The following is a 25215-nucleotide window of genomic DNA, read 5'->3' as shown; positions in this document are numbered from 1 at the left end:
ATTTGGGATACAAATAAATACAAATTTATTCGCTGTTTGCTCAGAGAACAGAAAAATGAATACTTTTGTTTGCTCTCTGAAGACATCATAGCTTAAGTTAAACATCCTATGGACAAGGTTAGCTGGCTCAGGAGACCTCATGCAAGGAAACAGTCATTTTTCACACTTTTCAGACAAAAAGAGAGAAAAAGAGGGAAAAACTTATTTTAATAGTGTCACACTTACTCACCCCTCACAAACAACTGGCTGAAACACCAATATCACAATACAAAACCAAGTAACAGAGTTAAAACATAAATACAAAGCCTCTGAAGGTCTGAGCATTCTCCTTTTACTTAAAAACAGACTTAAAAAAAAAAAGCAAAGACAGACTTACCCACTTACCTCTAAGAACACACTGCTATCTTCCTACAGCAGGGGAAGGCAAGGCATCTTCAGAGTTGCTGCAAAGGCTCCTTAAAGGAAGCACGGTCACCTGGCCCCAGTGGTGGGGCTGCTAATGAAGCCAAACTACATCCTCCAGGGCTCTGGGTGGTGGTTCCCTGGGGAGTTGACTTGCACCTCAAGCCACTGCTCAAATCAGTGAAGTGGGGTAAAAGCAGATGGAAAAAGCCACCTTCTTTGGAACAGTTTTATTTTGCACCCATATTGCCATTTAAAAAGTGCATGTAAGAGGGAAAACCAGCAAAAAAAGGCATTTTTGCAAGGGTTTCCTCAGATTTCTATGGCCTCAGTTGCCTTTGCTGATATGCCACAGCTGCATGGTTTTTAACACAATCAGTTTTACTTGCCTCCCAGAAGAGGAAGGTAAATTGCTCTGAGTTTGTTTATTGGGCAAAACTGTGCATCTTATTCTCCTGCACCTTCTACGCAGAAGTGTTTGAAAGAAAACCAGGAGCAAGAAGAGACCAAAAAAAAAGTGTAATAGTCAAGAATAAAAACTATCTTATTCCTCTAGCCTCCTAACATCACTGGAATGCCAGGGCACCTCTCAAGTAATAGCTAACATTATCAAATGGAAGAGGACATCAAGGAAAATGGAAATTTGAATGAATAGCTGCAGAACGGAGAACATGAATTTCCAGCTGTGCTGTGCACTGGGACAATCTCAGTCAGATCAGATTCTTGTATTGCCACAAAACTGAGGGCTGATCTCTGCTAGCACAAAGGTTTCTGAACAGGTCTCCAGGCAAAGAGAGGAAGAAGAGTTCAGGGATGCTGGTACAGAGTTCCCCAGCATGGCTTATGTGCTGAATTAAATAAAATGCATTTTCACATCCTATTTAACTGGGTGTATCCAAACATGATAACCCTAACTAGTCAAAGGACTTTGAGAAACCACAACTATTGCATTTTTTGGTGCCAAGGTAAATGTTTGCTTTTCAAAATAAGGATTTGCCTTCCCCTTGTTATGTTACCAGTCTTAAAATTGCAACTTAAAACCCAAAGAAATATGGCTCTGAGACCCATCTGTTGTTGCTACAAGTGGAGTTCTTGAAATGTTTGTGTGATTCACTGATGAATTTATTCTGCAGCTTTGCCACCATCATAACCTTTTCTTCTGTAACTCATGGACCATTTTGGGCTCCCTGAAGCTTCCATGGTAAGGCAGCTGCCACATTTGCCAGTGAGTACAGCAGTAAAACTAAGTAAGCCCCCTTTGACTGATGAAGGTGTTGAAGATTATCTTGCTGTGGTTTGCAGTGGTTCAGTGACTCTTTAACAGCTTTGAAAAAAACCTTTCTCTGTTACAGCAATGGATGAGCCTTAAGGAGGTGCTGCCATCTCTGTGAGCCACCTCTGCTGCTTTCTATAGCCCTGTGTGTTCCTGAGCTGCAAATTCCAGCATGGCATTCAGTCCCAGAGGGATGAATACTGAACTCCATTTAACTTTCTATTTCCCAGCTTAGGTTTCTATTTTCATTAACTTGCCAGCTTTGTGCTTTAAAAAGCCCCTATGTATTTTTGTATGCATATTTCTACATATATATATTTTATAGACTGGCTTTTTTTGACCTTTTACACCAAGTATCTATCTATTACACTCTTTATAAATTTTCTTCATATATGTTTCGATGTTGCCCATGCTATGACTTTTCACATGGGCTCTCTGCTTTCACAAAAACTCACTCTGGAGCTTTCCCAGCAGATGAGACCTATTCTACTTTAACACCTGCTTCAGTCACCTCTCAGTTAGGGCTGACTTCTATTTGCACTGTATAAAACAGTTCCCTTATTTTAAGTCTATCCTTCAAAGAACAGCCTCTCTCAGACTGTTAAGACCTGAATATTGTGATGATTAATAGACATGGTACTAGTATGGTCTCAGTTTCATCCAGAAGAATAAATAGAGCTAGCTGTTGAGGAAAAGAAGAATTCCAGTGGGAAATAAAGACAACTGTTGTGACAGTTTTTCTTCGAAAACAGCATGTTCAGAAATAAAAGCTGCACGCATCTTGGGGAGTTTTCAAATTTTGTGACATGCTGCAAACATAAGGGGTTAGCAGGCAGGAAAGCCAAGTGAGCTGGGTGAATAACCAAACAGAGAAATCTGGCCAAAGGGAAGAAGCAGAGCTGGAATTGTGGTAAAACACATGTTTTGAAGTAAACACCACACTAGGCCATTGGAAGGGGTACTGATCCCCACACAAGTAGCAGCAGAGAGAGAAATGCTTTTTAAAATTGTCTTTAGCCTAAAGATTCAGTAGCTTTCCAGACTGTGAAATACAGGGAAAAGTATCCCCCTGGCAACTGGTGATCTAACCTTGCTACCACTGTCCTTGAGGATTCCCAGCTGGAGTGACCTACTGCTCCTGTATACCCTGGCATGGTAATCCAGCAAGTGTGTATTTCGGAGTTCCTTTAAGGAATCAGAGATCTCCAGAGAAATCTGAATTCCCATTATTCCATTTGTTATATAACCACATTAAACACAGCAGGTGTCTTCTGATCAGTCTTCATATGGTACCTACTTTTTTGGGGGGGAGAATCACAACAAACTTGGCATGTGGAATGGCACAGGAGCTTGTGCAGCCACAAAACCCTCCTATCACCCACCAGTGCTGGGGGCAGCAGAAAGGAAACCATCAGGAGCTCAACACTACAAGGCCAAGGAAAACTGGAGCTCACCTCTGCAGGGATGGACAGGTCTGGTTTTCCCTGACAGCAGCCTAAGAGGAACCTGCTTTCAGCCTTCATATGGATTTTGGTCCCTTTCCCTCCTACCCTCACTGCGTGAAATGGGGCTGGCCCAGCTGCTTCTCTGAGGAGTGTTTTCTATTAAGCAGCTCTCTGCAGGCTTTTGAGTCAATGGAAATGACATGGAAAACCAAAGAAGACAATTTAGAAAATATGATATCTAGAAATATAATACCTTAAAGAAAATCTACACCATGGAAATAACTGCAAATTAAATGAAAGTGTCTGGGGTTTTGGTAGCACTACCATTCTTGTCAATGGAGAAAATATCTTTTCAGCTTATTACTCCTCTGGTCAAACTCAGCAGCATCCAGAAAGAAAATGACAGTGCTTCCAATGACAATCTAGCAAAAAAATACCAAATGACCATACAAAAGATCTGCATGGCCTCTAACTCAGACTCCAAGCCATGATGAAACAGGAAAACCGAATTCAGTCCAAGTTTCAGTATGTCTTGTCTGTCTGCACACCTGTCTGTGCACATAGAATGTCAAAAAAAAAAGCCAACAAAAAGTCAATAATATATAATCTAATATTTTTTAATTTTATGTACAGGAATATAACGTTATGGCAACTTTGTACATGAAATACATACAGTATTTAAACATGAAAATCAGCTAGGTAAGAATTTACATTAGCATTTAAACTGCTTCATGTGCAGCCCAGTTAATACTTAGTTTAAATCTGTATTTTATTTGGGGAGATTTTAATAGTTTACAATCATAGAAACATAAACATTTAAAACAAGACTCTATAAAATAATTTACAGAAACCCTACCATCTACACTGAGAGAAAGGGCATATGTCTGTGAGTTGTGTGTGTGAGTAACAAGGTGAACAAATGATGTATCTCAGCCTCTTAAAGTATAAAATAATTTAGAAGCAGTTCATGCAATATGGAAGCAAAGGCGTGCCAGTTCCTCCGAGGTTTTCTGCTACCTTGAACATCTACTGAGCATCACATGTGGGTCACTGGACACATGATAACACTGCTGCCAGGTGCTACCAGACAGCACCGGCCTCAGTTCCTCCAGACAATGACTTGTGTAAACATAAATATACAAGTTGATATCTTTTCTACACAGTACAAATACAGGTCACAACTTCTCAGCTGTGCAAGTAGTCAATCCGTATACTTGGAAGTGGGATAATGCTCAGTCCGGAGTTCCCTGTGTTCCTCTGTCCAGGGGCACTAACAGAACTTCCTGGTTTTCACCAGTTTGCTCTGGTATTTCACCGAGTGCCCGCCGTGCCCTATGACGTAAACATCCAGCAGGTAGGACTTGCCGGGCTGCAGGCCTCTGATTGTCTCTGTGGTCACTGCTTTCTGGATGTTGTGGCTGTGGAAGTATTTACACAGAACCTTTTCCGACTTCTTCCTCGTGTCTGGACCCAAGCACTGGTTCTGCTCTCTTTTCTTCTGCTCTTCGTTGTAATTGTCATCCACTTCCCTCTTGTAGATGCAGAATTTGTTCCTCTCCTGCGTGCCCAGCCACGCCACGGTGACCGAGGAACACGTGCGGAGCTTGTCAAAGGCTTTGATCCGCGTGTCTTCGGGAAGGGAAGGGAAGGACTGCTTGTTAGGCCTGGTTGTAGCCAGGATCTTCAGCATGGAAGCGCCTTTCTTGCTGCCCTTCAGCCTAATCAGGTACTTAGCTTTTGCTTTGCCCCGGAGCTGGAACTGCCGCACGCCCTCCACGCTTTGAGACAAGAGGAGTTTTCCATCCCTCCTAACTTGGATCTGAACAGCATCCAGGCAGGAATGAACGGAAAAGGTGACTTTTTGGTGAGATGAAACAGGGGCAAAACGTAGAAATTTGGCTCCCTTTCTTTTGATGAACACATCTGTAACTTTGCCGTCCTTCAGCTCGACTGTTTTCTGCTTCGCCTCCTCCTTGGTCCTGGCAAAGGTGCCGACATAGGCAGTGCTCATGTTGGTGTTGGTGTTCACTGCAAACATGTCAAAGTAGTACTGAGTGTCTGGCTTCAGGTCAGACACGGTGAAGATGTTCTTGTTCCCAATACAAACTCTATGCAGGTCAACTCTCGGCTTTGGGGACGTTTGCCGCCCAAACTTGGAGGATTTTAGGAAACCACGTTCTTTGCCAGAGTTGCTGTCTGCAGGGAAGCCAAAATGGGCAAAGTCAAAGGGACTGAAATCCAGACCTGGCTTTGGAGCCATCATGAAGGCGTCGTCAGAGCTGAGCTTGGCTTCGACAGCACAGAGGCTTTTGAAGTTGTGCTCTTTGTTGATGACTATGCAGTACTGGATGGGCTGTCTCAGCAAGGAGGCCGTGGGGCTCGGTTTCCATGCCAGTGTCACCGTTGTACGTCCCAGAGAGGTGACATCGATTCTGGGATCATAAGGTAACTCAGGATAAGGCTGGTCCGACTCTGGCGTCGTGGTTGCATACACTTTAAAATGGGTGTCTTTCTCTGTCGACAGCAGATCCAGCTGGTACAGCCCAGAGGGGGAACTAGAGGACACAAAGTACTCCACATCATTGCCTTTGTAGGAGAAGAGCTCCGTGCCTTCCTCGTTGGTAATCTGCTGTTTTTGTTGCTCAAGGGGCTCTGGGTCACCTGGAATACAAGCAAAAGAAAACATTTGTACAGACACTCTCTGCAAATATAAAAAAACAGAACTCTAAAAGGCATATTTTACTACATAAAATACAAAAGTGAGATGGAAAAGGAAGATTTTTTCTTCTGAGGAAGATGTAATTGATCAACACTTCTGTCAAAACAGAGAGGAAAATTGGTTTAGCCCTCAGGTTAAACCCAAACACAAAAGAAATTCCACCTGACCAGAGTTAATGGAATCTCATGAATGGTAGTTAACACCTTCCACTGGAGTGTCAGGCATCCCACTTGGAGTTGCCATGCATATTTCTCCAGGGAAAATTCGCTCACCTGCCTGTTCCTGGATGTGGACCCTTGGCTTTGGCTGTCTTGAGTCCCACTAAAATTTTGTTTCTAAAGACTGTGGGGATGAGAGGTGTGTCTGCCATACCATGTGGTGTGTGGGAAAGGTCAGCACATGTGTCAGAGGCTCTGGCAGCCCTTTTCTCTCCTGAGCAGCAGCTACACAGCTCTGTGTCTGGAGATGAGTCCTTCCAAGGAGTGAGCTCAGTCCTGCTGCAATGCTAGCCCTGTCTCTCCAGTTTTATCTTGTGTAAACACCTCACAGCAAAGCCCCCATCAAAATGAGTCACTCTGGGCAAACACAGTTTGCTATGGCAGCATCCAGACCCCTGTGACTGTAACCTCAGCTTTTACTTCTTTGTAGTCCTTTTCCTTTTCATGTTGCTGCCTGTTGTCAATCTCCTGCACTGGAAGAGTGAAACAGCAGGAGATCATAAAGACAGGCCTGCTGTGAGACTCAGAGTTTGAGGAACCTTAAATCCAGGAGAAAAGCCGGGAAGGGGACAGGGGAAGTTGCTGATAGTTTGTTACCTGATCCTTCCCCACTGGCTTCCTCTGGGAGCTCCTGCACACTCAGTTTCCACTCCAGAGGGGCATCGCACGGTGTCACTGTCACTGCTAAGGGAGTGTTGTCCTCTTCAACCACGAAGAAATACCTAGAGGGAGGTTGACAGACCCACGTGTCAGGAACTCCTGATGGCAGCCAGCCGGCAGGGATTGACTGGACACAATCAAGGATGGTCTTGGTGGGGCCCCAGAGTCAAAAGTGCTACCAGCAGGCAGAGGGAGTATGGAAGGCTGGTGGACCTGAGCTAAGGAGCAGGGCTCACGCTTCTGTGTCAAGGCAGAGCAGAGGGCTTTCTGGCCTCCTGCCCTCCCCTCCAGCAGCTTTACTTTCTACCCCTATAGAATCTAGATACAAATAATCACAGAGATATAAATGAGGGAAACAGGATCTCTCCTGGAACTTAGGGAGATGCTCTTCCAAGCAGGACACACATTTTACATTGTATCCAGGTAAGCACATAGACATACACACACCCAGCTGCCCCCCCACAACCCTCCAGGCACCACACATCACCTATTGTAAAATGTTCCTCACCAATGAGGGCTGGGGGAGGTATGTGATATGAGGCAATGTAACTCTTCCCTAAACTCTCTGGAGCCTCAGGTTCTTCCCCAGTCTAACCCTCAGTATTTTCTGACCCACAGGGTGAAGTTTGGGAAGTGGGGATTTCAGACCAGGCTGCCTAATGCTGCTACTTTAAAGCACAGTAGGGAACAATGAAGAGGGACAAGTGTGGATGGGTCAAATCCCTAGTTTCTCATTTCCTTCCCTCTCCCATTGCCTCCAGACATGATTAGTGGCTCCACTTCAGGGAAATTCTGCAGTCTGAGGGAGCTCTGGGCTTATCCCAGAAATTAAATACATTGGACAGACCCTCAGCTGGGGAGGCCAGATTGGGCTGGAGGCTCACATATTTACTTCACCAAACAGAACACTGGCATTTATATTGTTCTGTTTGGGATCCAATTTTATTTCAAAGCACCCAGCAACCAGAGCTACTGTCTTCAAAGTTCGGCTTCCTCACTTGGGCCAGACAGAAGTACCTTTTGGGGGTGTCTCGGAAGAGGTAGCTGCTGATTTCTGCTCCGTCGGGGATGACTGAGGAGTCGTGGAAGAACGCCTTGTCCCGGATCTGCATCTGGAAGAGCTCCTCATCCCTGGTGGGCAGCTTCTGGGGCCTGGAGCCGAGCGGCAGCAGCAGCAGCAGGAGCGGCAGTGGGCAGCGCAGCAGGAGCATCCTGCAGCAACGACAGGGAGTCCCACCTCAGGAGGGGCACCACGTGCAGCTTGTCTGTGCTGGAACGTGGGCACAGCTACAACAACCTCACACGCACTTGGTGTTTTGCAGACACCTTCACTGCCACACAAATGCCAGGAAAACTCGCTCTAAGGACCGAGCTCAGACTGTCACAGCGCTTGGATAAAGGGTGTCACCAAGATTTGCCCATCCTGAGCAGTGACCGAAGCAAGCCCAGGTACTGGTTTCAAATTGGAATTGCTACCAAAGAGCAAAAGCCTTCCACATGCTTTGGTGAGTTACACTTTGATGTTTTGTCACAGCAGAAACGGAGCTTGCTGGCCTTGGGAGCTACAGTAAGCACAGAGCAGATGGAGGGTACATCGGCTTTGCTTGCCCTAGGAGACTTTGGTTGGGCTTCCAACAATCCTCTGGAAAGTAAATATTTCCAGTGAAGCTGTTCTTGACAAAAATAGCGAATTAGGAAAACATGTGATACAAACCCACACATATTCAAAGCACATTGGTATTAGCATGCAATTCAGCAGGGCTTAATCCTCAAGCCTGATGGAAATTGCAAAACACAAAAGCAGAGAATCCTTTACAAATTAGGCATAATAATTCATAATCTCAGCCTTTCATTATTATGTCTATAACTAGGTCAGAAATGACTACCCTAACATGTACAGTGGGACAGGCTGGAAATCTCCTCTCAGTACAGTAGATGATCTCATCTATAATGGCTCTGGGATAGGGGTGAAAGGGGAAACAGCGCATTTCTGGTACAAATGTATCAAGTTTAAATTATTAAATGATAACCATTTTTAATTAGGAGAAGAAAGGAAAAAAAAAAACATTTAGGCCATTACCTTAACTGTGTTAGCACTGATTTTGGGGAAAAACATGCTAAAAGCTGAGCTGCCAGGATCAGCTTATCTTGTCTCTCGGCTGAGTATGCAGTTGTGCACTGCTCTGTGAAGCAACTACTATTTTATAGCAAACTCTTCCTTTTACCTTTAAGATTGAATCTGTCACTGAGATAGTTCTTCTTCCCATCACCCCTAATATTTTTTTGCAAAAGTAGCAAACATAAAGCTCCTTGAGAAGTGGCACACTGTAGTCCAAGCCATACTAAAACTACTCTTCCTAAATCCCTCTCCCTGCTGCCTCCAGCTCCCCTTCTGCCTGTCCTGCTCTCAGGACAGCTAAATACAGCCACCCACGTGCTGTACAGCAGGGCTTCTGACACCAGCAAGGCCGTGGGGGGCTATTTTCACCCTCATTTTCATTCCTCTGCCTCTCACATTGTTATTTAATCATTCCTTCCACCAACATGCGGGTCCCACCCCAGTCATCCCTCCTCTCTGCTGTCCCCTGATATCAGCTCATTTCCTCCCCCCTTTCTACTGTTTTCTCCAACTCCTGCTGTCCAGTTCAGTTACTTCATCTTTCTATTTTCCCACTGAAATCAGCGATGGGACAGGGAAAACACATGGCAAACTCAGCAGTATCCGTGAGCCAGGAGTGATGTGCACCCTCACAGGATGCAATTTTAGGTCTCAAATTGTGTGCTCTGTTATCATTTGGGATGGTTTAATGACAGGTTACTGCAGTGCTCTGCCCTACAAAAGGGAAAAGAGTCCAGGGCTTTACTCAACACATGCAATTGCTATCTACAGGTAAATCCTGATTTAGCTTTCCCAGCCTTTGTCAAAATTTATCCCAAACAGGTCCTGAGTTAGCTTTTGATGACAGTGGATATAGTTCCTCAGATTCAGACTGGAGTGTTGATACTTACCAGCCAAAGTTAAAGACATTTGACCTTTTGGAGCAAAGATCATAAGTCAAAATACTTGCTGGCTTGAGTCACCAGAGCCAGCAGAAAGCTCCTCTCACACAAAGCACGATGAGTTTCGTGTGCTCTAACATGCTGTTTATTGATTTTTCGAGTATTATTGTTGGCCAACAGGGATGAAATTCCTTCCAACTTAATCACAACAGTTACAGCAGATTATTTGGTTAGGTAAGAAGCTCTGACGCTTTCTGCAGACAGCGTCCTCCACATGAACCCCCTGAAACTGCAATCCTGTGTATTCCCATAGTCAGTTCCAGTGCAGTGTAACCTCTACTAAAATAAACCATTTTGATTATAGGCTAAGCTTCACTTCTTAAATAATTTCACTAGCTAATGCACTTTTAAAACTCCCATAAACAGTGTTTCTGCCCCCCTTAACAGCTACAGAGCAGTGACAAGGTACAGATTTGTCTGCAATTTCTTTCTAATTGTAAAAGCATTTCGGCTTAAAAATACCTTCAAAAAGACACATTACATTTAGTTCTATATCCCTGCCCGTCCCACACATGAAATACCTTGCAAAGTTGTCAACTGTTACTGAAAAAGGAAACTTTTATAATCTCTGTTCTTTGACAAATTAATAGAATTTTGAGTGCGTTCATTTTCAGTTATCTAACATCAGAGGCTTAAAATGAGCCAAATTTTCATGCACAACACTTCCAAAAGCGGGATAACAGCAAAGAGGCATCCAAACCTGGCTCACAGGTTTTGGAAGCTGTGCTGTCAGTGTTACACCACCCTTTCACACCAGTTAATAAACAGATTTTAGTTTTTGCAGCGCACTCATTATAATTGGGCAGGGTTTTAAACTAAACCCTCTGTAGTTTACTCGTGCAAAACATCAAGAGCAAAGCAAAAAGCCCATTTATTCATCCCATGTTTGTTTCTGGGCAAGCTCACCGGTGACTTTGACAGAGTCCCTCAGAAAGTGCACATGCTAGATGTGAGCCTGTGAATTCGTGCTCTGCCACCCAGCCCTCAGAAACTCCCTAAAAACCAATTTTCTTGCCTTGGATTTGTTTTCAGAAGCCAGGTACAAGCTGAGGCCTAAGCACTGCACTGCTAAGCCACACAAATTACATGAAATATGTTGTGTGATTTTTTGTTCTCTAGGCTGTGCTGCCTCCTTAAATGTCTTTTATTCCGTTTTCTACAAGTTTGTCTTGTTTTCTTTTCTTTTAAACTCTGAGTCAATATTTTATTGATATATTCCTGCTGACTGGAGGGATTTTCCTGCTGTTTATCACTGAATTTAAGAGAGTGCCAAAATAAACAGTCCTAAGTGAAATAATAAGCACCGTTTTCCTTCTCCAGGATTGCAAAAGTGCCCTCTAATGGCCCGTCTTTACCTTCCACTTCTTCCCCAAACTCTGTCTCAACTGAGCCTTAAACCCAGAGGGAAAAGTCCTGCTGGCTGGCTGGCTGACCTGGGAAGTCAAACATCCAGAGGGTGCCATCTCCTCCCAGGCAGGAGTGCTCCCAAGGGACAAGGCCACTCAGTTTTGCCTGCCAGGCACCGGGACACTGAACCCAAGCAGGCTGAGGGATGCCAGGGCAGGCAGCCAGGGTTTCCTCGGATTAGAACCTGGAATGTGGCAGTGCCGTCCCCAGGTGAGCAGCTCCCAGGCTACACAAACACTGCAGGAGCAAGAGCCACACCTCAGGAGATGTTTGCTTAATGAGTCCAGCTGTACTTACCTAAAAAGATCAACAGATGAAAAATACATGCTGTACATTGGAGAGGGAGATACATGATTTTAAACCCTTGAAAATTTACCACCTTGCTAGAGGCTTGGGGCTTTTTCCTTCTTTCACAAAGTAAAAATAATAATTTTATAAATGACATTTTATAAACTTGAGTTATAAGCATATACATGAAAATAATCATTAAGTCAGGTAATGGGTTTTATGACAATTACAATTAATTCTTATCTTTTAAAAAGATAAGAATAATCTCCTTACCCATCCTTTCCAAAATCCCACCTGCAAAAGCCCTACACAGCCCTCTCCCCTGCCTTTGAGACCTCCATCTGCAAATCTCCAGGTAAACTGCAATTAGGACCAGAATGGAGGGGATAATGGGATTTACAGCTGGCTCAGGTCCTGAGTTCAGGGACAAATTAGCTGGAGCGATGGCAGCACCTCATGGGGTTTTCCCCCAGGCTCAGCAGGGTGGGCACATCCTCAACCCAAGCCAGAAGCAGGTGGCCTTGGGGACAAATGAAATCACCCCACTTTTGATTTCCCTGCTCAAGCCTATGGTATTTTCTGGCTGACCCTTTTTTCCAGCACTGAAACACGTCTGTGCAGCGTATGCTCTGTAAGGGATCAGAGGCTCCCTGCCTACATCCCACCACAGAAACCCCACCCAGCAAGCCCAGAATTAATTTTGTTTGGCTCTTGGGGATCCAAGCAGTTGTGTCCTCCTGTCTGGGCTTCACTGTGCATGTATTTACCACAGGCACTCACCAAACACACCTGTGCTGTGGAAAAAGGGAGCAACATACTGGACTCACCACATGCAACCCTGGTAACTGTTCACAGTCCTCTTCCTTGATCTGTGGAAATAATTTGCTTTGCTCCTCCACTGTCACCCAGACCTGTGAAGGACTTACAATACCAAAACAAAAAAGATCTGGGTTTACCTGGAGCAAATGCATCTGGAATAACCAAACCCTCACGTAAATTACAGAGTGGGAAGAGCACGACTGTAATTTAGTGAGGATAATTTCAAAGCACTGCCTGACACAGCGCTCTTGTGTTGCATTTCTTCTCTTTTTATTGTATGGGTGGTTAACTTTTTTTCCTTCTTACATCCTATTTTTAAACTCTGGTGTGCTGGGGGTGGGGTTTTTTCCTGTTTACATTACCCATGCTGCATCTCATAGTAAGTCTGCAGATTTATTAATGTGATTTAAGTCCAGCTTTGGAAATAAAAGGGCACTGTGTGACTTCTTTGACTTATTATAGGAATTCTGCAAGTAAAGAAGCCATGAGCTTTTCCATTATACACTCCATTTCCAGAGATATATGCCACAAATACATGCACCTCAGCACACACAGTTATCACCTGAGCACCAGAGGAGTTTAAAAGCACTTATAAATTTGATTATAATGCAATTAGTTATGTTTAATGTGCAAACAAGGAAAAATAATGCCTTTGTAATTTAAGCATTTACTGGGAGCTGCTCAGTTTGTTTGTTTAGGGGGACACCAGAGGGGAAAAGTGAAGGCCTGCTGTTTAATGCTGACTATTCCCTAAAGGATGTGGAAAACGCTTGGTATGCTTTTCATTTGGGCTTTTTTGTGGTTCCTTTTTTTTTTTTTAAGCATCGCTTTTGAAAACTTGTTGTCTGGTCCTGCCTGGTGCCTGGGGAAAAACATGGACCAGGCAGGGCTGTGGGAGCTCTCCAGGGGCTTGGGACAAGGAATGCAGCCCCAATAAGGACGCAAGGGTGTATCACTGTCTCTGTGGATTTTAAAGACTGATTTTTTTGTGTAGTGCCACAGCCAGCTTGACATTGCAGCTCCTGTTTGGCAAGACCAGCTGTAACTGGGAGGGCAGGAGCTCTCAGGGACCTGTAATCCATGGATTAAAGCTCCCTAAGTACGCAGGGACATGATGGACTATAATGGTGCCTTTGAAGCATGGAGGGTCCACGGTGTCAGTAATCTGTGGATTAACCAAACGCCTCTTGCAATTCCAACTCAACCCACAATTTTCCTTTGCTGGGAAAATTATTGTTTTAGCCAAGCAAATCACTGTGGCATTACGGGGAAAAAATACAACTGCTTAAAAATAGGAAGGTCCAAAAAAATAAGGGTACATTTCTTCCAAATCTTAATGGACAACAGTGGCAGTGAGCTACAGCTTGGGGGAGAGGTTAACTCCAAAGGGGCATCATTAGAAAATGCAGAGCTGTCTCAAATTAGACATGTTGAAAAGCAAACCTACTCGGGGAGATACGGTATCAAAAAAATCAAATTTTACATGGACTATTTTGCTTCTAAGCTGAGACTTATTTATTTTTCCACTTTTAGTGGAAACAGATTCAACCCTGATCACATCAAAATCGTCACTCCGGCACTGGTGGCAGCTGGACGCTTCAAAAACCAGCTGAGCCAGGAGATGCCATTTGGGACCCTCAAGGAAATGCCTCATAGTTCTCCTTTTTTCAATCAGAGACCACATACCAGCGCTTTTCTCTTTCACAGCCACCTCTGCCCACGGGACTCAGCGCCGAGTGTCAAACCCAAACAAACAGCACGTCCCCGGCGGCCCCTGTTACAATGCTCAGTTTGTTCCCTGCCTCTCCTTGCGAGGGGGTGGCAGCAGCACGGGAAGCAGGGATGTGCTGGAGCACGGGGCGGCAGCCAGCTGGCAGCCCTCCTCCCAGGACAGATGTTACCTCCCCTGGCCACTCCAGCACCGGCTGGTTCCCTGCTGCTGCCCCTGCTCATCCTCCCAAGCCCGTACAAAACCTCCAGGTGGCTGGATGTCACTCCTGGAGAGGGCAGGCGTCATGGGATAGGTGACTGGTACCAGCTCCTGCAGAGGAAAATATGTCACACTCGGAGAGTCTGACCCAACTCGGAGTAGAGGAATTTTTTCCATAGTCTCAGCAGGGGTTGAGCCCCAGTAGGAGAAATAAGGCAGAGAAATCTCAGTTTGCACAACTCCAGGCCATTTCAGATAACCAGCACTGAATGACACGCAGCTCTACCACAAATCTTTCAGCGCAAGCACTGGGGGTGTTTTATAATGGAAAGTAATTATTATCCCCTTGTTACAAGCAATAAAAGTAGGGCAGAGACTTTCCTTGTTCAAGGAAATCCCAATATAATCCTTTCCTTTAATCATAAAACAATAGCTACTTTCCTTGGCCAAGTCATTCTGCCTTCAGCACAGCTCTCCGGGTGTAGGTTGCTCTCTCTCTGTAATGAATTTCAGCAAGGGGATTAGCGGGGAGGAACACACGAACAATTACAAATTACAACCAACACCAGCGTGTTGGTATTTGCTACAGAGTTTCCCACTGCTCCTCTGGAATACTTCAGTCTGACATTATGAGTGAGCACCCTCGCCAAAATCCTCCAGGGACGGGGATGAAATGTCAGGGCATGATGCAGAGCAGGAGCACAACCAGGAACTGCATCCTGCTGCTGCATCCTCAAACTGGGGGGGCAGGAAGGCTTGCAAAGGTGCTACAACACAAACCCAGAGTCATTAACTTCATCAACCATCAAAGGAGTTAAGGTTGCTTGAGCCATTCCTAGGGAATACCGCTGGCATGGCAGCTGCTCCTGGCCAACGAGGTGTTTGCTAACGGGGAGAACACGAGGGGCCGGCACAGGACAGGGAGCTGTGGGAGAGGCAAGGACAGGCAAGTCACCAGAGTGACTCCCAGAGCAGGAGCGGGGGAAGCTGAGCTACGGCACCAACCTGAGCACTCACATTCTACAGAAAGCTGTGCCACTAGCACACTGGAATTCCTAATGCACTTCTCCCCTTCTAGTTTTTGGTTGGTGATTTATAAAGGGAATATTTCTTGGAAAACCTGTCAAGTGCAGAGGGGCTGATTCCCACAGCTTCCATCAGACATGCATTTTCCCTCGGCGTCAGGAGCACCACCACACACGTACACAGGATTACAAACCACAGCCAGCCCACAGGCATTGCTATTCCCACTCACTTCTCTACCTTTACACACACAGTATTCCCACAGCAGCGACTCAGGAATTCTCCTTTGCCATGTCACCACCCCGCCCTTATTACCACTAGTGGTTTCCCACCTGCCATGGCACAGAGGAAGAGCAGCAGCATTCCAGAAAGCTGGAAGAGCAGAGCAAAACAGCAGCAGTAACGATGCACAGTGCTTGTCTGCAACACCTGGGGAAGAGACTGCATCCCTGTGCTGCCACCAGAATGTGGTCCTGCAGCGGCGCTCACCCCAAAGGAAAGATGAGTTTTTCTACTGAATTCAGAGTTTGGCCCATTTGAGAATTGTTTAGGTTGGAAAAGCCCTCTAAGACCATTGGGTGCAGTCACTAACCCAGCACTGGCTAGGCCACGGGTACCCCATGTCCCCAGGTGCCACAAGTACACATATTTTAGATACCTCCAGGGATGGTGACTCCACTGCTGCCCTGCAAAGCCTGTTCCAATGTTTGACAACCCTTTCCATAACAAAGTTTTTTCTAATAGCCAATCCAAACCTTCTCTGGCACAACTTGAGGCCATTTCAACTTCTCTTATTTGGGAGCAGAGACCACTACATATTACTGGTGACCACAGTAATAGATGTTTTATTTATAGCTGATCCCTCAAAATTTCAAATCCCTGAATTATCCTCAGAACGCAAATCTTTCTGATTGCACTTACTATCCAAAACTGGATTCAGTTTTAGTATTTTCTGCCTTCAGCTTTAAAAGTATGCAAAGGAAACCTTAGGCTCTGCAAGTCCTTAATGAACCCTCAAGGTGCTCTCTCATAATGATTTGTTGCATATCAGAGTTATTTCACAGATGCTGTGTCTCATTTTCCCTAGCTGGAAAAGGGCTGCTGAAAATATGTAAACATTTGTCAAGTGTTTGAAAATGGAAAGTATCAAATATAGTGCTGAAGCTGTTGATATTTACATATTTCTACCAGCAACTCCTAGTGTTAGACCTGGCAGATCTCAGCCACAGCAGCAAAGACTCCAAGATCCAGCATGGGTATTGTCTCTCACACGGATCCCCACCATCCCCAGGAAGCAGCACTGGTTCCTGAGGGGCTGCAGTGGCTGAGAGACAGGATGGTTTATCCTGGATGAAGCACATCCAGGGAGCACCACCAGCCTCAGCACTGCTCCTGGGTGTCACGCAGCAAACTCCCTCTTTTGCATGCTCACTTTTAGACAGGACATGGGTAGGTATGAGAAGGAGCAGGAATGCTCAACACTGCCTAAATTTTGTATTTACTCCCCCAGCATCCTGCTTTAAAAAAGACACAGATTCCCACAGATAAATTAGTGAAATTAGCTCAATAAATTAGTGAAAGTTTTTACTGGAGGGCATGAGCTGCTCCCAGTTTCTCAACATAGCTACCTGCTGTCTCCACCATGGTGCCTAACATTTCCCACTACTTCCAGAGAAAATCCAACCTTCCCCCAGCTGCTCACCCAGCATCACTCCAGTGCTAAGAAGCTATATGACAGAGCAAAGATTTGACTCCAAAGGGCAAAATGATGGGGAGACAGTGAGGCAGAGCCATGGAGATTGTCTTGGTCAGAGCTGACACACGCTCGCCTCTCTGGAGAGGTTGGAAGAGCCCATGAGTCCAGCCACAGCCCATCACACCAAAGCAGGACAGGAGCACATTTGGGAGCTGCCAGTCTTCAGTCTTCCTTCTAGCACTTTTCTGCTTTTTAAGCAGTGGACTTGTGCATTTCCAAGCTAGGAAGTCCTTCCCAAGTGCAAAAGGGATGGGTGCTCCAAAGGGATGTGGCGCCAGAGGTTCAGACCTGCCAGGGTCACCTGCAGAGCTGTGGTAAGGGGTCTGAAATATCAGATTATTGCAAGGGCTGGTTTCAGCTCCACTTTGCTGCTGGGCCAGTGTTTATTTGTGCAGGCTGGCAGGGGAAAGGTTATCCCTTTATGTGCTGGCTGCCAACAAAAGTGGAGGGAACTCATGCGGGCGGGGAGGCCGGGCTGTCATGGGTGAGCGAACATCCAAACAGCCCCAAAACCTCCGGCCCTCTTATGGCAACCATACATCCCGGGCTGACAGAGCGGGAAAGGAGGGAGAAGGGAGGAGTTCCTGCATTCAGAAAGGGGGAAGAAGTGGTGAGAGCTCTAGTGTGAGATCCAGCGCTGCCTTCTGGGGGTGTCCCTCTGCCAGCAGCTGGAAATGGCTGCAACATTCTACAACATTCTTGGATGAAAGCTACTGCTAAAGGACAAAACGTTATTCCAGCAATGCTGCTGATCATTGCTAAACCCAAAAAGCTGTAAATTCATAAAACAGTATTGGCTCCTTGGTGCTTTGTCCCTTCAAAGCATCTCAGCAGAGGCTGGGCCATGGGGGGGGCTGTGCCCATGGGCACGATGCCCCCAGGTCCCACTTTGCTCCCACACCTTTCACCAAGGGCCACGAGCTGAGGTCTGCCCGGTTCCAGGGTGAGCAGACCCACAGTGACCCCACAGTGCCCAGTGGGGATGCTCATGCACCCTGTGATTAACAGGCTGAGCCAGAGCATGTTTTGGGCTACTGCAAACACACTGTGCTGAGGTCCATGAATTTTGCATTTTCTAGTTTGAGCTCTAATTGCCTGGATTTTCTCATAAACACCTTGCAACTGCTTTTCCTTAGATGAGTGGGAATTAGAATGTGCTCCATAAATTAACATAGCACATTTCTTTCCCTGAGTCTGCCACCCTGCTATCACACACTTGCAAGAGATGTCTTAGACTCTTGCTTTGAAATACCTGCTTAATTCAAACATTAAATTTAGACTTGTTCACATGATGTGAGAGGGTCTTAAAACCTACTTATTTTCTCTCTTATTATTTTTTTCCTGACTATTGTACTCTAACAGGATTATAAAAGTTTTAATCGACTGATATTAAATCTTCCCTGCAAAATTGTAACTTTAATACCCCCTAGGACTATTAGACTTTTATTCATTATTTCTCATTACTGAAAAATCAGTTTGAAAGAGCCCCTAGGGTCTTCCCCAAATAAGGATAAGATCCTATTAGTCGTACAAATCATACTCAAGTAATTCTTACCCAGGAGAGAAAACGCCCAGGGAATTAAACACCGATTTAGTAGCCAAAGGAAGGGAAGGAACAGGGACTAGAAACTGTTAATGCTGCACGCTGATGATTTCCTTTGCATCCAGAGACCAGCTGGCAGCTCCAAGACTCTTGGCTTTCCCACATCATCACAATCCCAATCTGTAGACTGCTAAATTTCCATCAGGTTTCTGGATTTCAGAATGCTGAGGCTGGCTTAGACTGTTTGAGTAAAAACAAATTAGCAGTAAATCTGCTGCACCTAAACAAAGTAGAAAGAGACAGAGAGAAAGAGAGGGAGCACTCGCTGCCTCACAATATTCTGGCTGCTTTGTACAAACATCTTCCCTGTCCAACCATCCCCGCAAATGTGTGAGAGGAACCCGCGATCCCGCCGTGCCTCGGCTGGTCTGGGGCTGCTCTGTCTTGTTACTGAGCAAGTTAAAGGTGAGAAAGATGAAAAGCATCATTTTTCTCACCCCCTAATAAAGTTTCAACAACGTTGTGTTTTCTAAAATAAGACAGGGAAGAAAAAAAAAAAAGAAATAGACTCAATTAGGCAAACAATGCTTTTCCCCTGTAAATCACAGGGGAGGTGTCGGACTCAGAGCTGTGTCACCTTGGGAGCGTGCGAGGGTCACACTGGAGGGGCACTCATATCCGGACCTGTGGAGCAGGGAATGAGGTCGGAGAGATAAATTATTGCCTTCTGCTTTTCAGTTTTCCAGGTGCTAGCAGCAAGTACCCACTGCTTCCTATCTCAGCTGTCACACCAGCAACAAACATCTCTCTGACCCCTGAGTTTAATTACCCTGAAGCCAGAGCAGGCCCAGTCCAGGCCAAACCTGGACAGCCCTGAGAAGCTGGTGAGAAAAGCTGACAGTACCTGCCTGGCTGCAAGGGCAGAGCCCACGGCCAGATGCTCTGTGCAGGATCTGCTGCTCCCCTCTGGTAACTCAGGCACGGTTGTGTTTAGTGACGCTCCCGTGCAGTGGGGCTGCCTTCTCAAGCTGCTCCTGCTGCTGATGACTCCAGTGACACTCAAAACCCATCCTGTAAAATGCCCCCCATCAGGTTCTTGGTGAAGCTGGACTGTCAGCTACCTCACACATGAGGTGACATGACACACTGCCTGTTTCTGACGTGTCCCACATGACTGACGTGCTCCCTGCGGAGCAATCAAAGCCATCCATGCAGTCATGAGATTTTCAGCTGGTTCCTGTTACAGCTCTGTGTTAACATTTATCCTTCTCCTGTTCAGTGGGTATCCTTGTGTGCAGCAAATGAGAAAATTAATTCTGAGAGAACAAACTTCTAATACTTACTGTCTTTCTCTCCCATCTAAATGTATTTCCACCTTTAAGCACACTCTTCTGGAGTTACGATTTATTATCCTGACCTGTTGCCCAATCTAAGGGCAAATACTTCCTCTCCTAATGCCATCTTGTTAAAGTTTTCAAACATAACATCTCCTCAGCCTTCAAAGCTCCTTCCATCCATCCACAAGCTTGTTTGAGTTGTCTTCTCAGACAGAAACTATCCCTGTTTGATCTAATGAGGATTTTTGCCACAGAAGTTTCACATCTCATGATGTGAAACAGAACAGTTTCTGCGCTCTGCCTTTCCCCCAAAGCAATGCTTGCTCACTCTCTGCTCCACTCCTGAGTTAGCAGAGCTCAAGCAGTACTTAAGTCCCTTCTCACTGGTCTTACCTGGGATATTCTTCCTTGGATGTAATTCTGATTTCTTCTGGTTTCCTGCCCAAACAGTCAGTGACACCAAGATACAGAGCACACCAACGCTCGGTGTCACACCAGGTGCTCCATGATCAGCATAACCATCAGCCTCATGTCCTGTCTATACACTCTTCACCTGGAACTTTTATTCCAAACACGTATTCCTTGATCCCATAAACTAGCTGGGGTTATCCTCCCTGATGCTGGGGCATTCCCAGCAGTATGTGCACCCTTCTGTAAGGGCTTGCAAACTTGTTTTCTTGTGTAAAAGAGGCGGCCCTTCCCTCCTTCAGTCCAGTCCACTCTTCTCCTCTTCATTTTATAACCAAACAGAAAAGAAAAACCAAAAGCAAGCAAACCCTCCCCCGTTGCTTTAACTCTCACGAGTGGCCGAGCTGGTAGCCCCGAGCAGCTCTGTCACCCTCCAGGTTACCAACCTCAGCCCCTTCGAGTGCCGGGAAGGAGGAACGCGCAGCTTTCCGAGGCTGCCCCTAATGCAGAAAACGTGCGCGTTCGGCGGGGGCGAATGGAAATCCGCCCGCCCTCCCCGGAGTGGCCATCGCTACAAATTAGCAAAGCTGCCTCCAGCGAGAGCGAACCAGGCACTGAGAAGATAAATACCCACTTAGCACAGCAAAACAAAACCAGCCCGAGACCCCGAAGCGGGACTGAAACAGCTCCTTGCAAACAGTGAAGTAATGGGCTTACAGTTTTATTATTCGTATAAAGTTTAGTGACTTCAAAATGAAGGCGAAGCCAAGCAGGACTTGTTATCCCACTGAAATCTGTGCTGTAACTGAAGCCAGTGCCCAGATGTTCCGTGGTAAAATCCACCGCCTCGCTGCTTAAGAGCACCACATACCCTGATGTACAGTCCTGGCTTGCCTTTATCCAAACCTACTTAGATTCTGGATTGTTTAGCTAGCAATCCTTTCAACTGCCACGGGAAGCATAAAAGGTGGTCTCCTGCAAAACCATTTGGTACCAGCTTGAAATGCAACCATTTGCAGAAATAAATCAGGATTTCTTTTTAATAAACTGTTTATCGCCAGCCTCTCGAGACATAAATCGTAGAAGAAAAAGCAGGGTCTGAGTTTAATAAACATCTCATCTTTTTATATATATTAAGGCAGAAGACCCTGGCACACTTCAGAGTGAAACATCCAGCAAACAGCCTCCATCCAGTCCTGCTGAGGGCATGGCATGGAGCAGAAGGCCACTGCATGGATGGAGCTTTCAGCAAAGGGTTTATCCCTTCATTTTTAGGGGACATCTCAGGTAGGCAAACCTTCTAAGAAGGACAAAGAGGACTTGAAGACGCCCTTGCTGCCCCTGCACGCAGTATCTGGTCTGTGAGCAGGATTGCTTTGGGGCAGCCTGGGCTCTCGGAGCACTGAAGGATGCTCAGGCTCCAATGAGCTGCACACGGAGCCACGGCACCGAGCCTGCCCACGGTGCTGCATCCCCAGCCTGGCTCACAGGAGGAGGAGAGGGGCGCTGGGAAAGCCCCGCAGATGGGCCGGAGCTGCGTGCCGGGAGCGCCGAACGACACATGAACACCGGCTCTGCGGCGGAGGCATTTAAGCCGAGCGGGGAAGGCAGCGCAGGCGTGACGTGATTTTGAACAGCTTGCTTGACAGTTTGCACCAGATTGTATTTATAAACATCGGGGAAACCTCAGAGCTTTTCCTCCGCGTTTCCGAAGTGCTCACCCACAACAACACAGGCGCGCGGGGCGATCCTACGCAGCTCTGCCTCGCCTCGCTGACAAACTTCTCACAACTAAATAAAGGGGCCCAGAGTCATCTCGGTGGGATCAGCATCCCACACAATGCTCAAATTCCCTCTCATCTCACTACCAAATCCTGACGTTCCCCAGGGTGGCTGGGACATGAGGTGACCTGCTCGCCCATGACGCCAGTGGCACGTCACACATGTGTGCCACTGCCTGCCAGGTGTGGCTGGTACCAGGGAGCCACTGGCAGAGCCTGGCATGTCTCCACTCAGTAGTGGGACATGCACATTTTGTCACTTCACTGGCAGAGCTGCAATGGTACGCTGTGGTGCCCACCCTCCACAGCAAAGAAATCAACAGGATTTCTGTCCAGGGCCGCACGGAGACAAGGAGAGTGGGATGCACCCACAGTCCTCATCGTGGAAACGTGACAAAGAATTTTGCAGACATATTATAAAGCTCTCACAAAAGTATGAAGGGCTCATTATCTGCTGACACAGAAAGCCCACGAGGAACAATATCACTGTGCTCACTCACAACAGGGTCAAATACAGCCACAGGACCCTGGATACACCCACACGTGATCCACTACTGCGTATCTTACCATGTTCTTAATGGTCAAACTAGAAGGCAAAAATCTCTCAGTGCTTTGAAAAGTCCTCTTCTGCTTCAAATATCAGCAAGTTTTAAATTCTAGATATTGCTCTGAGCACTTCAGAGAGTTGCAGTGGCACTAGAAAGCTGACCTGGGCAGCTCTCCTGCAGGTACGCATTTCGCTGTGAGGCAGGAGAGCACGGCTGGGAGGATGAGGCATTCCTGACAAGAAACAATCCAAAGTACCATTCCTAAAATAGTTCAGATTCAGCAATTTTGAAAGTAGGCTGAGCAGAAACACAAAGTTTTTCCCCTTTCTCCCTCACGGCTCAGCGAAGGGTGCTGATGGTGTCCAGCACCCAAGGGCAGTTTTTATGGAAACCAGGTTATGGCCAAGGCAGCAGCGCCTGCCCAGGGTCACCGATGCCATAAATCACTCACTGCCAACCGCCCGGGGAGGAATTCACCCTCACATCGCTCTCGCCCCTTCCACTTTTACAGGCACAACTCCACTGTCTCGACCAAGCGTGAAATGGGTGAGAGCCCAGCCTCAGTGCTGGGTGGGCTGCCAGAGCAGTCTGACTGCGGGATGCTCCAGTGGAGAGTCAGTGCCACACTTGTGCCACTGAACACCTCCTGCTCTCTAGGGTCGCTCAGAAACAGCCAGCTGAGACATTGAGGTCTGGGAATTTACGGGAGGGACCTTGTCTCCCCCCTGAGCTCGCCTCCTGCAGCTCAGTCGAGCCGCAAGAACGGCGATACTGTTTAATTGTTCTAATTAACATTGTAACTAGATGCTAACCAGCTCCTTTGGTGGGGAGGGGAAATCCAAGGGAAGCTGCAGGCTTCAGGACCCGCTGTCTGAAACCAGCCTTGCAGAGGCTGCCTAGTCCACGTCGATGTCGATCGGGATGATTTCCAGAGCAGCCCCGGGCGGCATGGCACAGACAGGAGGATCACGGTCATCCCTGGCACCACGCTAACTCATTCGGGGAACCAGGGAATGCTACCGCTCAAGTGTTAAATTCATCCAGAACAAACACGCTCAGAGAATCACAGCTTTTCAAAAACCAGCGCTAGCCTTTAACTGCGAAGGTTTAAATACAGAAAAGTTCTATCTGCAAGTGATTAAACAGCGCTTTGTAGCCATTGTCTCTGCGCTGTCGAAATAAAAACAGAACCAAAGCTGCACGTAGCAAACCTCAACACTTATATCCCATCGTAGAGTTTTCTGTCGGCTTTTTTTTGGTAGCCACTTTTTTTTCGGTAGCCACTTTTTTTTCCCCGAGAAGCACGTACGATGCTGGCGGAGCCGGAGCCGCTACCTGCCTGGCACACGCCGGCTACGCGGCAGCGCCGGAGGACGAGCCGGGCTTCCCGGCAGCCGCACGGGCTGTGGGGCACACGGCCGCCGCGGGCTGCAAGAGGGCAAAACCAGGGATAAAAAAAACGAACCTCGAAGGCGAGGGAGAGATCCGAGAGGGCGCCGCGGTTTCTCCCGGCAGCATCCCGCAAAAGCCGCGGCGGAGCGGTGCCGGGACGCGGGCTCAGCGCCGCAGCCGTGGCTGCAGCGACGGCGCCGGGGTGGTCGCGTCCCCGGCCCCGCTCCAGCCGAGGGTCCCGCAGCCGGGTCGGGGCACCGCGCCCCCCGCCAGCCCCGGGGCAATCGAAGCGGGCTGCGCGGGCGGCCCCGCTCCCCGCCCCGCTGCCTTACCTTGCGGCCTCCGGTCCCGTCCCGTCCCGTGCTGTCCCTCCCGCGGCGGGGGAGGCTTGGGTTGATTTTTAGGGGGGCGGGTGTTGACCTAGCCCCCCGCTCCGGTGGAGACGGGCTGCAGCGGGTACTGTGTCACGCACGTCCCTTCGCGCTTTATAGCCCCTTCCCTTCCCCACCCCTCCCCGCGGGGAAGAAAAAAAAAAAAAAAAAAAAAAAAAAAAAGGAGGAAAAACAATAAAAAGCTGGGGAAAGAAGCCGGGAGCCCCCCGGGCACCCGCCGCTGCCCGGGGCGAGGGCACGGCTCCGGCTTCGCCTCCCGGGAGAAGCCGCGGGGCGGCCGAGCGCCGGCAAAAGTTTGGCGGAGGGGACGCGGAGCGGCGGCGCCCGGCGCGTCTCGCTGCTGCCGCCGGGGCGGGCGGGCAGGGGGTGCCCCGCGGGCGCGGCCGCCCCGCCCCGCCACCGCTCCGCCACCGCAGGGGCGGGCCCGGGGGGAGCCCGCGGCACCGCGGGGAGCCCGGCCCGGCCCGGCCCGCCGGCCCCGCTGCCGCCGGCAGAGCCGCGCAGGGGCAGCGCCGCCCGGCTTTGTGCCGCGCTGCCAGAGCCTACTCAACATCCATCTTGGAGGGTTGGATCCTGCCCGAAAGTAAAGCTGGGACGGGGGAATGCGGGGGCCCGGAGGACGCGGCGCTCCCGCTCCTCTCTTTCACGCGGCAGCCGCTGGAGTCGGTCGGGGCTGCGGGAACGCTGCGGAACATCCCAACAGCGATGGAGGCGGGAGAGACCGTCAAGGATGCGTGAGATATGGGATTTACTAAACCCTCCTGCAACTGAGCAAACAGGTCTCGAAGCTACATGTTCAACCTCTCACCTTGTC

General features: G+C 47.7%; 1 protein-coding gene across 1 annotated transcript; it reads right to left on the bottom strand.

Annotated features, from left to right (window-relative positions):
• Positions 1-3995: 3995 nt before the first annotated feature.
• NDNF (neuron derived neurotrophic factor) lies at positions 3996-24498 on the bottom strand. The gene is made up of 4 exons (XM_084204464.1): positions 24342-24498; positions 7735-7929; positions 6655-6779; positions 3996-5781 (listed from the first exon to the last, which is right to left on the bottom strand). The coding sequence occupies exons 2-4, from the start codon at positions 7926-7928 to the stop codon at positions 4391-4393; spliced, it is 1710 nt and encodes a 569-aa protein (XP_084060590.1). The 5' UTR covers position 7929; positions 24342-24498; the 3' UTR covers positions 3996-4390.
• Positions 24499-25215: the final 717 nt, after the last annotated feature.

Source organism: Fringilla coelebs (genome assembly GCF_963513975.1).
Source record: "Fringilla coelebs genome assembly, chromosome: 4".
In the NCBI taxonomy this organism is placed as follows: domain Eukaryota; kingdom Metazoa; phylum Chordata; class Aves; order Passeriformes; family Fringillidae; genus Fringilla; species Fringilla coelebs.
This window is presented reverse-complemented; position numbering and strand designations above follow the sequence as displayed.